Source organism: Hyposmocoma kahamanoa, unplaced genomic scaffold (assembly GCF_003589595.1).
Source record: "Hyposmocoma kahamanoa isolate Upper Pololo Valley unplaced genomic scaffold, ASM358959v1 62, whole genome shotgun sequence".
NCBI classification, from domain to species: Eukaryota; Metazoa; Arthropoda; class Insecta; order Lepidoptera; family Cosmopterigidae; genus Hyposmocoma; species Hyposmocoma kahamanoa.
This window is the reverse complement of record NW_020653850.1, coordinates 13,361,036-13,377,002: the sequence shown is the minus strand read 5'-3', so window position 1 is coordinate 13,377,002 and position 15,967 is coordinate 13,361,036. Positions and strand designations below refer to the sequence as shown.

At 39.6% G+C, this 15,967-nt stretch overlaps 1 protein-coding gene across 2 annotated transcripts in view; it reads right to left on the bottom strand.

The window, feature by feature from the left end:
- Positions 1-1,524: 1,524 nt before the first annotated feature.
- LOC113229544 (early growth response protein 2-like) overlaps positions 1,525-15,967 on the bottom strand; it is a 49,973-nt gene continuing 35,530 nt past the window's right edge. The window contains exons 1-2 of one of the 2 annotated variants that reach the window (XM_026463177.1): positions 6,560-6,981; positions 1,528-5,256 (exon numbers count right to left, since the gene is read on the bottom strand). In XM_026463177.1, the coding sequence (XP_026318962.1) occupies positions 4,340-5,256; positions 6,560-6,758 (1,116 nt within the window). In that variant the 5' untranslated portion in view covers positions 6,759-6,981 and the 3' untranslated portion in view covers positions 1,528-4,339. Of the gene's footprint in view, positions 5,257-6,559; positions 6,982-15,967 lie in introns of those variants that run through there. The other variant, XM_026463176.1, reaches the window with a different exon arrangement.

Genomic DNA, 15,967 nt, shown 5'->3' with positions numbered 1-15,967 from the left:
ATTTTTAATGTATGATCCGAGAAGATTTTGTTCATGTGCTAATTTTTTACGAATTAAATTATTATTTGTTGGATAATCTTTTATTTTATTTTTAATTGTAAGATCTATTTTATTTAAAAAATCTACATGGTTAATTTGTAATTAGATATCATTTTGACAGACTAAATTTATAATTTCTTTGTAAAATTAACATAAGTGGTGACGTACGTTAGTCAACTATTCTACGAAAAATCTCATTTGGAATTCAGGTATTCCTGGGTATTCCCTTATTTTCTTTTGCGAGTGTTATGGTAGTGAGTGAATATCTCAAGCTGTGAGTAGTTATGTCTATGTGATCGTCATACCTAATTTTTAGTTAGCACGCCATCTACAGTTTTTTGCTCGAACTAACTCCATTATCTTGCTACTGTCGGAAGCCATGTCTCCAGAAATGCTGTTTGTTTTAAAGCAAGCATGTTTAGTATCAAGTCTCGTCTGTTTTATTTTGTGGAGCTTACCTCAAAGTTCGGTAGATGTCGCTAGTGGTATTAATAGTTCTAGAGAACGTTTTATTGTTTGCTCTACCGCTCTCTCGACGATTTTGTGAATCCCGATCATTGACTTACAAATAAATGGACGACGGGTCTAATACAAAACCACGAAAAAAATGTCCCAAGTCAACCTATTTAAACGTAGTGACAAATGTAAAGGAATATGGAAAAGCTAAAACGTTAGATTTAAATTGTAATGTCATCGCAGTACTGTCTAATTTTGCTTGCTTTGCTGTCAGTCGAACAAACGAAGACTAAAGCGTGAATGACGCTCTGTATACGATTTTAACGCCCTATAAGTTCGGACACTTTTTAGCGCGGACCCGACGTCCATATAATTGTAAGTTAATGATCCCGATGAACAAATATTAAAATTTGACTAAGCCCAATGATAGCCTTTTATTCGTTGCAGATATAAAATATCGACATGATTATTTTTAGAACTAAAAGTAATTTATAAATTAATGAAATCGTGGTAATTGTCCGAAAGATTTATAAAAGTTTGAAAATTTTATTTAATTTACTGTTTTCGTCTAGTTTCATTTTAAGTAAATTGGTTATTATAATATTTTTAAAATATACATACATATGAGGCGCTCAAGTGTAAAAAATTTTTCCAATTTTCACGTCTGTGGTATAAAAACAACAGCACAACAAAGTTTGATGTTAATATCTAATACCAGAAGGTAGGATTTTTAGTGACAAAAGTTGAGACTTTTCCACTTAAAAATAGTAAATACGAGCGGTATTCAATACGTGTGCCAATAAAATATTGTGTTCGTTTTTTTCTATATTTAATCAAAGCAGTAGCCTAACCACTTTGTTGCCAATTTACGACAGTTTTACTAAGAATTAAGGTCGCTCTGTTACTCGTAACTTTCATTCTGGTACTTGACACTTAACATAATATATATGTAGATAGGGGGTGGTAAATATAAACAACGAAGTCAAAGTTTTTCAACAATTTGTATTCTCACCTGAGGTGATTTTCATATTAAATAAAAATTTCTTTTTTTCTCTTATATACACATTAAATCCAAATTTAGTCAAGGTGTATTTACAAATATATTAAATAGAATTTAGTAAAAATTAGTGAGATTTAACAATACCTAAATTTTAAATTTTACATCAACTATTTTAGAACATCAACAACATCTTTCACTCTGGTGAAACACGTAAGACAGCTTAAATAATAACCATGCACAAAATTCGTAGAGTCCCTATTTAATCTTTACAGGTGAACACCACCAAGTAATAATCGTTCACAGAGTTGACTAAGTTCTAGATAGTGAAATGTATAGAGCTCCCGCACCGGGGCACCAGCAGAGGGCCACTAACGCTCCGGTGCGCGCTCGCAGCTTAGGTAACAAACAATGGGTAGGTCGCAACACGTAACCTAAATACAAACGTCGTATATCAATAAGGATAACGCGATGCAACATACGTAAAATGTTAAGAATTTTTAAGTCTTCTTCGTTACAATCGTCACTCGTTTGACTACTAACATGAAAACTCTTTAATAAAACCTATCTACGCTAGCCTTGTCTATCGGAGACTTTTGTCTCTCCTATAACAGTAAAAACATTATAAACTCGTACACCACATTCTTAAAGTACCTTGTTGTTTTTGTGGCGATTTGCTTTGTAAGTGAATGAAGTGAGAACGGTTACAGTGGCAACGTTTGAATAGTATGAATGTTGTACAAGTGCAACACGAAGGGTCGTATTCTAGAACTCTACTCAATGCTCAAGTCAGGATTGCACTTGAAACACAAGCACTGGAAATACGACCCTAATGGCAGGGACTTGAGCATGATTTCGAGTGCTTTAAACCATACTCATATCCTGACTTGAATAGAATACGACCCTTAGAACTATAAATAATGCCCATGTAACTTTGACACTAACGGATAGCAATGAAGCGAGTCCCGCTTTCATATACAGTAAGAATTGTTGGCGCAAGAGTTAGTAATATTATTGTCAGATATCCTAAATTCATAATGACCAACATTGCTGAAAGGCCCACCCTGTTGTATTTATATCACTGCTTGTACGGTGACAGTTTAATCATAACTTTTTTCTTTTGTGTAAACAATCAGTTATTAATGCGCAAATGTTTCAAATAAATTAATTACATTATGAACAATGACATCTAAAATTGATTCATCGTATGAAACTACTGAACATCATAATTGCAATAGTGTCATAACTAGAAGGCAATTTTGAAACATTCATTACACTCTAGAAATAGGCGTTTAATAATCAACTTTATAAGCAATTTGTGCTTTACTTTGTACTCTTGTAGGAAATTATTAACGCCCAAAACGATTGACAAATGTTAAAGAAACTCACGAATCTCTAATAAGTATCTATAATAAATAACGGTGGTCACCTACCACTCAAACGTTAAATCCTGAATTGCGCAACAATGTAATCACAGTGACTGAATCCTAAAATGAATCTTACACTAAATGTATCTATACAAAACTTATGAGTATTATAAATAGGGCCCTTTGCCTACCTCCAAAATAATTAATAATGATTAAGAGATCATAAACGCTATACGCTATTATTTCCTAGATTAGTCTATAATAATACGCTCAATACAAAAGAATATGCCACTGAGGGAACGCAACGTTAGTGAAATGACATGGCAACAAGTGCCTCAACGCGAAGTGGAAAGAATCTGAAAGCCAAAGGAAAATAATATATAACAGAAACGCGAACGTAATTAATCTAAACGAAGCGGAATTGAGCAATTTAGTTAAATTAAATTTGAGCAAGAGAAAACCATGACAGCAGCTGTCGAAAAACATTGTAAAGATGTACGCACATAATCATTATTACTGTAAACATAATACGAAGTAGTCGACATTTCACACCCTATAATCTTCGACTAGAAATACAAAACAAAATATAATAATAGTTATCACTTAATCAGCAGTCGTGTTATCTTAGTATTAAATAAAAACTGCAGTGGCACGTTGTAAAGTTAAATAATGGCACAGTTTCACGTTAGTTTTGTCAAGTATAAGAATATTAATTATAAAATATGTACTTATGACAGACAGAAGACTCCGTTAGGAAACATTTACCATTTCAATTTTGATAACAATCTCTTGAGTTACATAAACATGTAATTTTGCAGATTTCTTGTTAGGGTGATAAATATTCCCTAACTAGGTTTTGCTGTGAATAGGCTTATTCATATCACTTGTCCACCATCACTTAATAATGCATTCACATCAAGTTTTTAACGTATGAATGATCGACGTAATACGAGAGTCAATTTAAGCTTAGCTACTGGACTATCGCCAGAAGAAAGATATGTGTTCACGCTACGTTACTTCAGAGACTATAGCAACGTACGGTTGAGCTGAGACTCGCGCCGCGGCCACTAAGGGTGCGCGGAAGACGTGTCTGTCCTCTCTCACAGAAACAACTACGACACTGGACACTTAGGCCGTATCGCTTCATATCTACGTTTGTTCCCAGTCGAGTTCATTCAATTAGCCTATCTAAACAAAATAAATACATCGAGCGGATCATGTCCTAACGTAATATTTACAAATATGTATAAAAAGATATATAAAATTCAGTGAATTTAGAGTTAATAAAGCTTCGTTAAAGACGTTCTTTTACACCTAAGCGATGAAATTATTTGATAACTTCAACGTGAAAAAGTAGTAAAGTTCAATCTTCTGCAGATTGGGAGGAGCGGAGTGATGGCTCGGCCGCTAGCGGGGAGGCCGGGGAGCCAGATACGGTGCTGGCGCCGCTGGGGCCATCCTCGCCCGCCGGCACCGAGCGCTAGAGATGCCCGTGGTCATGTTGCGAGGCACCTCCGCGCTCGCGCTTCAGCCGCTGCTTCAGGTGTACCTTTGCGTGCCGCTTCTTCTCGTCTGAGCGCGCAAACTTTCGCCCACATACGTCGCACGCGAAAGGCTTCTCCCCCGTATGCGTTCTCACATGCGTCGTCAGGTGGTCCGATCGGCTGAAGGATCGCATGCAGATTCGGCACTGGAACGGTTTCTGGCCGGTGTGAATGCGAATGTGCCGCGTTAGTTCGTCCGACCTGGAGAATCGCCTGTCGCAACCTTCAACGGGACACGCGTAAGGTCGCTCGTGGACTGGAGTTTTGCTGGGACGATTAGGGTACTTTCTGGGCTTGACTGGGACAAGGCGAAGCGGCTGCGCGCTCTGTTGGTACACCTGTGATAGGATCTCGTGGCCCTTGCTTGTGGAGGGGTTGTACTCGGCAAGCTGAACTGGCCGGTCGCTGACGGGGCTGGGATAGGGCTCGCGCTTTGGCAAACCCGAGGGTCCAGGTGTGGGCTGGGGTGGGGCGGTGTACTCCTGGGTATCCCACGAGTGCTGTGGCTGCGGCTGCGGTGGTGGTGGCCGGTATTCACAATGTTGCGGCGCGGGACACTGTTGTGCAGGCGTGCAGTATACTGGTTGGCATTCGGGCGGCAGCAGCTCGACTCGCTGCTCGTACTCGTCCTGGAAGTATTTGTCGACACTTCCGGGGCCAGGTCCAGGCGGCAGTAGCCATTGCAGCGGCGGGCTGGGTGCGCGCTTGCTGCCGGCCGGTGGGCCGTACAGCGAGGCGCTCGCGCTCGATGTGTTGCTCGCATCTTCGGCGCGTGCGCCAGGAGATAACGAAGATTCGTGTTTATGTCTTCTGGGAGAACATCCTAACGATAGTTCATCGCCTGGTAATGTACCTGTAACAACCGAGAGACATTTGTAAATGCTATGTAGGTACATTCTTACGCACATTTACCCAGATACAAAAAATGTAAAATTAAAATAATAATTATATAGTTATATAAACAACACCAAGTCTATTACTATATTGAAAATTACTGAAGAATCTGTGTGCCAGATAAGTATTGGTTGTTAAATTCGGTAGTCTGCGGGGCTACGGGCCAGGAGCGGCGCGCGACACCGCGTCGGCCGCCGGGCGGAAGGCAGCGCATGCGCGATAACCCGCCGGAAGCCGATACGCGCCTATCGTTACACTATCATCGTGGCAAGTGTCCAGTGTCGACAGTAACCATTACCTATACAATTTATGCGTTTTTTAAAATTAGCGTTCAATTAAGTTTTATCATGCCCAAGAATATTTTTATAGCCCATAAAAAATTTCGAGTATTAGATTTCAACAAGATAATTATGCATTTTATGGTAAGCAATTCGTGAAAAATATTTAAAATTTTTGTTTACTAAACATTGATATAATTTTATTAATTGTTTATATATTTTGTAGTAGAGAATAATTAAATATCACTTGTTTGGAAATACGAACAGTTTTTATCTCTTTAATGAACCAAACCGCTTTTATTTCTAGAAATGTTTTGTGACATGACAAGCTACGTCGGGCATTTATGGGCAAAGTCATGTAAAAGCTATATCAATACTGTGTAATATAGTCAATATATTTTGTGAACTCTCCCGAATAAATATTCATTCAAATAATACAGAATTATAAGTAGAACATTTTTTTGATCAAAGCGTTTGACATATTTACCCAACTGGAGTCAATGTTATCAATGAACGAAGGTTCAAGAAACACCTGAAGCACTTAAGTGGACGGTATGAGCACGGTAGACTACCCGGGTAGATGGCGCGTCGGTGAAATCACAATGAAATTTCATTCAGGTTTATGTATCGATCCGGTCATATGGCACGGGACGACGGACTTTCCATTTCACATTAAACTATAACCACACAAATTTTGCTCCTAACTTTATCACTTTATTTTGTTTTATATGTATTAAAACGAATATTTCCGTTTACTTTTACGAGTATAAACGGAAATCACAGAACGGTGCACTGTAAACCGTGAAGGGCGTCAAAGGACGCGAGGCCGCAAGGAGAATAATTGTTTATTTACAGCGTTATCGGTCGGCAGCCAGTGGGGTGAGTTCCGCCTACGATCCCGTATTGCGATAGAGTGTGTGCCACGCGGGGCGGCGAAGGCAAAGACGTGGTACAACCACGACACCTGATACACGCGGCACCCACCTGATATAGGCGGCGGCTCGAGCAGGCTGGGGAAGAAGGCGGGTAAATCTGATGTGGTGACGGGCGTGTTGAGGTCCGTCGGCGAGGTTCCCGAGCTGTGCAAGGGCGCCGGTTTAAGAGCGCAGTCGAATCCTAGCACACCCACGTCGGCTAGCGAGAGCAGGTGCGGGCCGGCCGGGGGCTCCGAATCCGTGCCCATCCCGTCCGGCACCACCTGCTCTTCGGCCCACGGGCCAAGCGGAATAACGAACAACGCCAGCGTGAAGACGGCCTCTCGCGTGGCCGGTGCGAAGGGGACTGGCGCCGCGCGACCCCGCACCGCAGTTTTATCAATGGAGCCGCGGTCCCATATTCGGTAGCAGCGCGCGCACGTCTGCCAATCGCGCAGCTCTGAGCCCCCCCGCGCTGACGTCACCGCCCGGTGCCGCCCACCGCCCGCGCCGCCCCCCGGCCTCCAACCTCCCGCCACGCGGGCGACCAGCTCGGCTCGTGCCGAGGAGCCTCCCGCTGCTCTTTGACTCGTGCCAATAGGCGCTGCGTTTCCGGGCCCGCGTACTCTCGCAAATTATACAAACAGAAACGATTCTGTGCTACAGCTTTAGTTTCCGTTTTAAACTTACAAGGACAATGAATTTTTAAGTAGATGTTATTATTATTGTAGTTTCGTCTACCGTTTATTGACTAAACGACTTGTTAGAGATGGACTGCAATATCCACAGGTTCGATAACATAATTGAATGATAGAGTTCAGGATAGAGAACCACCTATTTTTGTTTACATAATTCTGGATTTAGTAGATTTTGATTTTGTGGGTCTGTTTTAGTAGATTTTGTGCTAAATATTATTGTTAGATTTAAAGCAGGAATTGTACTATGTCAATACATAAGGAAGTGTATCTCTCGAAATATATTATGGACAGGTATTCATGTAGGCAATGGTTTTCACGTAGGCGTCTTGTTTATCTGCAACCACAGACATATATCTAGATAGATGCTGCAAGTACAGCAATTTGTATGAAAACCATGCATGCCGCATTTTTTGTATCCACTATGACGTCACAAGAACTATTTAGTGATGGAAACCTCCTTCCGCTCGCTCTAAATCGATTGATTGAACGGAATACTCGTAAACACACGTTCAATTTTTCAAGTTCAATTCAATTAATCGATTCTAAATAGAATAATTTTTGTTCAAGTATTTGTTGATTATAAATACTCGTAGTATGAATATAGTAGAAATTAAAAAAAAAAATTACAAGAATAAGATAGTTAAGTCCTTTAATTTACTTATTAAAAAAAAATGTTGATTACTTAAATAAAATAGAGACTTTAATTTTTAATCGACTTCAAATGTTAAAATTATTGTTCTTCCAATAAAATGAGCTTATTATATAACATCTTTTTATAATAGAAGATCTTATCGATTAACTTAAACAATGAAAACGCACGTCAATGCACGCAAATGGAAATGCCTGAATTAATGTTACTTGATGCATTTCTGTTAATAATTGATCAAATTGATGAATGGCAAGACAAATGAAAATGTTACTGCTGACAAAATATGGTAAAATCTTATTACTCAGAAGAGCTTTGCTTAATGACGGCCTCGTGCGAACTTTTTACTACTACTCTGCATATTTGGATAGCATCTTAGGTGGGATAAACTAAACCACCTTCGTCCTCGAAAGCAACGAACTCATACGTATGACCAACTCCAGGTTTTTGTAAAGACAGCGCACTGTTAATTCTTTGCATAAATATATTTTTATCGTATTACTTGTACTACATATCCGGCGATGTATGTAATTATTTGCTCACTAGGTTCGGACTTTCGAGGCAACGCGCTGCAAAAATTATCGAAATTACAGATACTACTGATAATATACGTATACTACAAAATTGAAAAAAAAAACGAAACGTTACTAAGTGTTATAGAATATTTTATAATATTGCTAAGGTCACAATAATTTTCGTCCCTTTGTTTTCAAAATCGATCAGAATCGAGAACGGTGTTGCCTAACGTATACATCACTAAATGTTAAATTTGGCCAAAGAAATGTACAAGCGGCCGTACCACGAAACTGAATGCATTATACAAAAGTGCGTTAGTTCGATATTCATGGGCGTATTAACAAAGGATCACAAATATATCGCACGAAGTAAAAGCCGCAATGTATTACAAACATAAGGTATACACTCGGTTGCATATTTGTTTTCTCGTTGTATTCATATAAAACCAAAATAATTGTTTTTAAAATAAATTGTGCGTCTTCTGATTACAACATCACTTGCCTGTGGTAGGAAACGTCCCTGTTTACCTGTTTACCCATAGTTATGGTGCCTTTGCAGTTTATAATGTCACAATCATGCATTTTTCGCGTTTTCGACTGGTGGTTTATCCACGATAACGGTCAAGCGCGTCCTGAAGTGTAGCAGCGGCAACTAAGTGAATTTCACTTACTTTGGCCACGCGAAGTACACGACGTACATTTGCGGCGTCTATCTAGATAAATGTCTGTTTTTGCAACATTACTTTTGTTGAGTTAAGCATTTACACACACTGAAATGAATGTCTCCTACAGTAATAAATAATTATACCTAAACATGTTTTATTTTATACTTTGTAGTTTTTTGTAGTTGTTTTTATTTTTGGTAGGTCTATGTTACTATTGCATATTTATTCGATATAAATTCTTCTAAATTGTTGCTGGTACAAGCTCAGAACAGCAGTACTTTGACTTTCATTATATGTTGTCATAATAATTAGGTAAGCCTTTATTTTATGTAATTCTTTTTTCTATTCAAACTTTTTATGTATTTTCCTTCGCATAGCAAAATACATACTGTATGAATGAATGATATTTAAAATATGGTTTGCTTAAAATATGGTTTACGAAAGTTGGCACAAGTAGGTATACCTAATAAAACAATCATTATATTTTACCGATATTGACGCCAAATCTTTGGATATCTACATTTTGACGGCGAATTTTAAAACAATTGCTATTAATTATTAAGTTTAACATAAATTATAATAGTAAGTTATTGTCTTATCATGAATATGTTAACAATATAACAATTACATATCCTATTTCATTAAGCGATACTGTAAGCGGTATGGAATACCTGTAGTATTTACGAAAATTTCACTGTGTCTCACGGTAGTTCGACTTTATAGTTTGTAGAGCCTATTCAACTGATTTTTTATTAAATGAAATTAATGATAATAATACTACGTAGAGATTATTGGAAATAAATATGTGACACTAAATATATGATTATTCTGCTAAGATGTAAACGTGTTAATAAGCAACAGGCTGTAATAACATGTAATTGGCCTAGTCATGGCGTAGGCACCGCGTGTGGGAGGCGACCACGGCCACATTTGGACCAAGATCAAGGCACTAAACGGTCGCCACTATTTATGCTAAACTATAAACAAAGTGGACTCGACATTAACGATAAAAAGACAATAATCGCCAAGAGATACCTTCACCTATGAAAGTTAGACGACGTTTTAAGTGCTGTACCATCGGATTTCTGTTTACCGTCCAGTTAGTTAAATCCGAATCATATCACAAAAAAAAACCCTATATTGAATCTTATTTCCATTGTCCATTAGATGTATTGTATGTAGATGTTTACATAAGTCTACGATTTAATAGAATGTTCCTATCATATATTTATTTGCATGTAGAGCCCAAGTAAATATTTAAATTTTATCGTAAATACAAAAACTTCCCAATACAGGCAGTGGTGTTATTTCAATATTCATCTGTGCAACTGATAACGAAGTTATTCAAGAAGTAATTCCTCCTTGAGATGCTTACTCAGAAAGGTTGAGGGGATTGATAGACATGCAGGCAGGACAATGGCCGTGCGTGGTGGTGGAGTGGCGAGACACGCCGACGCCGCCCGGGCCCACATGCAGCCGCTAACCCAATTATCGCGTAACGGAGACGATAAAGAAAAATAACAAACCCACGATTTCACCGCCGTCTAATTATAGCATGCTATTTGTGGGTGCGCGGGCGCAGGCGGCATAGCGTGGCCGCGATGTCAGGGCTATTCCTGGCCGTCAGCTGACGCTCCTGCGCCGCGCGCCGCTCTCGCCGGCCATCGTAAACACCACGCAACCGATTGACGTAAAATGCGAACAATCGAGTTTTCAGCAGGTGAATCACCGGATGAAAACGTCCCTGCGGGAATCGCTCTAATTTTAACTTGACTGCTTTTGGTCGCACTCGGAGGCGGGGTTCTATTTCGGCACATTCTACCTCAAACTCGTTGTCTATTTTGACCGCGCGGCTGTCTCGTCTAGGGAATTGTTTGTTATCCTAGTTTATACCAACTCTTTATTTTCGGAAAGAGACGCTTAATATGAATAGTTGTTATGGTTTAGTGTCGCTCCTTATTGGGAAATTGATTACGATTCCATTTCTTTACTTTTTAGCTTTTATTATGGTCTAATTATGAGCCCGAATCAGGTATAATATAGCAGAATCCCGCTATGCGATACAGGGCGTGTTAGCTGATGAGTTTGCGGTATCGGGTGAGTCACGTGCAGGTCACCTGCGAGAATAAACAAACAATCTGGTTAGCCGGCTCCCACGGCCTAGCGCCGGCGCCGCCGCCGTTGGTGGGTGGACAGAGGAGTGGCCGACCATCACACGCTGTCGACATTGAAGCTCATCACATTTATATATGTAGTTTAATGCACAACGTAAATAAGAACCATCAAAAGTAGTATACTTTAAATCGATGTAGGTAAAGATTTGATACTCCAATTAAAATGGTGGAGTTTATGGTGTATACGGAGTAAGGACAGCATTAATACTTATACTCAGCGTATGCGTATGCGTAAGCGTATGGAATTAATGTTGATTTTAAGATACTTTACAATAATATGAACCTCGACTACTTTTTTTTAAGGAGGTGTAGTAGTTAAGTAAGTACGTATCTTGTGACACCATGTAAACACTCGAATTATATAGAGTTAGAAAGCAACTGAGAATGAGCTTGCAGCATCTTGGCACTTGGGTGCAAAATGGTCTAAATCACATATGAGAGAGTTTTGTGAAAGGTCAAACTTTGTCTCATTACCTATGTTTGAGTAAGTACAAATATGTACGACAGTCTTTGTGAGATATTGAGTATCTAATAACGGCTTTGGTGCAACCGTTTAAAGAGCTTTGAACTTTGTAAACTGATTAAGCAACAACGTGGTTAAGTATATTATTACTGACATGTTTTTGTAACATCAACCTTACACAGGCAAATTAAATAAGTAATACAGTATTCCTAATATTGCTCTTATTCGATTAACGATGAGTGTGATGCCATTGCGCTTGCACTACGTTATTAATAAATGCGGTTACACTATCTGCAATTAATGTTCTTGTGAATCATACGATGACCTATTTGACTAAATATATTTAGCCCTACGCAGCAAGCATGCGAGATGCGTAGGCGACCTATAATTCACATGTCTTCAATTAGGAAATTTGGCTCGTATAGGGTACTCATTTACAGTAACTGGTGCATGACAGTAGCGCAGTGTACATCAAATTAATAGTAAGTGACGGAACGAACAAGTCGTTCATCTGGTGATCAGCTACACGCCTGTCCATAACAGTTGCAGTGTCACCCAAAGTTTAAAATCGCGAAGATCTGAGGGGCACTGCCATTGCACTCGTCACCCTGAGACATAAGTTGACAAGTCCCGTGTGCCGTAATTTCACCAGCGCCCTTACCCTTCAAAACCGGAACACAGTAATGCTGACTGTTTGGCGGCAGAAATAGGCAAGGTGGCAGTACTTCCCTGAACGAACTCTTTCATAGGGAGCTCTACTGCTACTGATATGCAAAATATACAAGGGTTTGTTTGTTCTTACCAAAGAAGGCCAAAAAACAATGTAGTTTCTACAGCTTGCAGCTTTTGGCGACTTACTCAACGACCGATAACGCGTGATAAATATCTGATGATGCGAAAATTCCTCTAGCTATAATATATGGTACTCGTTACCTTATCGATTTTGCCACCCGCCGCGTCTCCAACACACGCCGCGTCACCACACTGTCACGTTTATAATTACTATCGCACTCGAAACCTCTAATCTAGACCAGATTCATCATCACCTAATGACGTACACACCTGAAAGACGAGCGTTTATCTCGTTTCATTTTTAGAATTGGTGTAATCGGTGCTCGAACGTAAGCGCTTTTACGTAGTTATTGCGTATGAGCCACTACCATGAATGTTTCTAACTATTTCAGCTCTCACAGAAATAGAAATATGGCCACGTCTCATAGATATAAAGGCATGCCGCATGGTTTTGTACATATTAATTAAAGTTTGTAGACAGTTGTAAAAGTTTCTAAATGTATCCTTAATTACTACAGCTTGAATGAGGTAGTGCAAAGAATAACTTTGGCGTTCTAATTTACTTTTGATGGGGATTGTTATTTTTTGAGTTTTGCTAAATTCAAAGTAATTCCGGCGATTTTGCGATAATATTGTGGTAGAGGTAGAGGATTCAGCTTGTTGTTGTAAGCGGAAGGGGACTGGGGTGACGGCTAACGTCACAATGGTGGCCGCCACCCCTCGCGGGAATTATACCCAGTGACGCACAGAGTTACTCCTCAATTTTATTTCGTGGTACCACTGGCGTCTACTTACACAGTGCCCTATCATGTATTTGCCTCCGACGCCTTTCGAATTACTTGTGAATTGGTCAAGAATAAATCGGTGATTACCGATTACTACTAATGAAGAAACCCCTCGTTGTAATAATTTTTTTTGAAAGAAATTACTGTTACATAAAGCATTGGATAATTTCTACCTTTGTCAGTTGGTGAGCATTTTTTATAAATTAAATAAAAAATATTTATAAAGAAAATGTAGTGACGAAGATAGAGAAAGGGATGTTTGGATGGTTTGGAAATGTGAATATGATGGATGTGGAAAGATTTGTTTTTTACGATACCTAGGGACACGCCTGCCCTGTCCATAACAGTTGTTGTGCCACTCAGAGCTTTAAATCACAAAGATCTGAGGGGCACTACCAATGCGCTCGTCACCCTGAGACATATTATTATGGTTAAAAGTCTATGTGCCATTACAATATATAACAATTACAATTACAATATATAACATAATTCGTATTATCTACCTCGTGGTAGGGAAACCTGGTCTATTTTCGTTTGTTATAGTAAGTGGAACTAATTTAGTTTGAGTACGTTGTTTTTTATTGTGTTCATCAACTAAAATTGAACTCCTGGCAAAGGTACGCTTAAAATCACATTTAGGTACACATGCAATGACAGAACACACCATACTATTTTCACTTTTAGGTAAAATATCTTTATATCTTTGTTATAATATCATATGGTATTATTTTTTACGAAGTCATTGAAATTTTTAATATCCAATTGAAGTTATTAAGCCTAAATTATCTAGGTATAATTTTCTTGTGCATCTAAATCTAGATTCGCAAGTGTTGCCGCATCGTACGTCATTCCACTTATTTGTACGTAAGTTATTGAAGAGGTTATACATAAATTACTGTGGGCCCATAAGTGGATAACATTTATCAAGTGTTATGACGTCATTGCGCAATTGACAAAATTCAAATGTCGGAAAAGTCCAAGGGGGTAGCGTGCGTCAGCCGGCCACCTGTTGAAAAGCAACGGCCGCAACATTGCCCTTGTGTGTTAACCTTAACGGTCGGCCCGATCGATACCTATGACGTACGTCCTCATTCATAAAAGGGGAGGCGCCCCCAACTCCTTTCTTTTGACTCCCTTCCCCACACTACTCTGTCAATTCCATGAACCGATGAATTTCATGAATGGCACCGCTTACACCGCCGCCGGTTTATGTATATACTAAGGTAAATTCTATACTATTTTTGTATATTTTATGAATGTTTTATATGCTTTTAAGGTTCCATTAAGAAAAAAATGACGATAGAAAATTTTATTACTGTGGTTATTTTTTTTGGTGAAGAAAGTTTAATTTTTTTAGTGAAGAAAGTTTAGTTTTTTTAGTAACAGTAGAGTTCCTTGTGAAAGAGTTCGTTCAGGGAAGTACTGCCTACCCTACCTATTCTGCTGCCAAGCAGTGACGTGAGCATTACCGCTTTCCAGTTTTGAAGGGGAGGCGTGCTGATGAAATTACGGGCACATAGGAATTATCAACTTATGTCTCAGGGTGACAGACGCAGGGGCAGTACCCCTCGGATCTATGCGATTTAAAGCACTGAGTGGCACTGCAACTGTTGTGGACAGGCGTGTCGTTTATAGCATCAGGCTCACGACTTGTTCGTGCCGTCACTTGGTATCGTAAAAAAAAAATGTTTGCCAAGAAATTATGTAAAGAGACTATATAAACCTATTATGCAACTAAATCTACAAAAATAGTGCTCTTAGTTTTGAATAGTAGTTTTAATCCAGGAAGTATGGAAGGATTTCTTATGGTCCTGTTCAAAACAATTTACATTTTGCTTGTGGAATTAGATGCAGCAATTGATTCGTATTTGCGAGTTAAGCTGTAATGAAGCTTACATTACAGCGACATATGGCCGCGACGCTACACACGGCGCAGCGCAAGCGACTTCGTGGCGTGGGCGATTGCGATTTGATACGCGCTCGCGACACTTGCTTTCGCAATCAGTGCAACACATTACGTTGCAGAGACTTCTTCTCACATCACATCTTTTCTTTGAACTCGAGTATTAATTTAATTAGTATCTCACAAATTCGACTTGATGGTAAAATTTACGGACATAAACATACTTATTGTAAGGCTTGGCTTTTTTAAGTTATTCTCGTGCACTGTATATGCAATATGTACAGTTTGGTAACAGCAGCCCCATTTCGTTCCACATAAGTTTTTTTTATGCTGACCCTCCCTACCAGTCTCTTGGTTATGCGGGAAGGGCACTATGACCTGTGCGAGCAAGTCCGCACAGGGATCATCTACATCAGGTTCTAACCCCAGATCAGCTCTTTGCACGGACTTCTTGCTTTGAAGCAAAGCTTGAACCTTGGGTGAGCCGCCACGGGTGCAGGTTCAGCACACTATTTTCCAGTTAGGTACCGGAGCCGTAGGTACACTCACTTCCCGTCGCACTCTGAGCAACTAACGATTGCCATCGCTGAGCCGTCGATTCGAAGACCAAATCTTCGCATTGGTGGCGGAGCTGTAAGGCACGCCCACTTCCCGACGCCGAAAAACGGAATCTCTCCAGTTCCCAAATTCCTTCGCGACTGGAGGGACCAGAAGATGTCTAGCTCATCCTCTACTAGCTCTCCGGGCTAGTGCCGGGAGATACCGGTAGCAGTGTCCTGGGACAATGTCCGGATATAACTCCCGACTTGAAGGGCAACTCACATGCCCCGCCTTAGG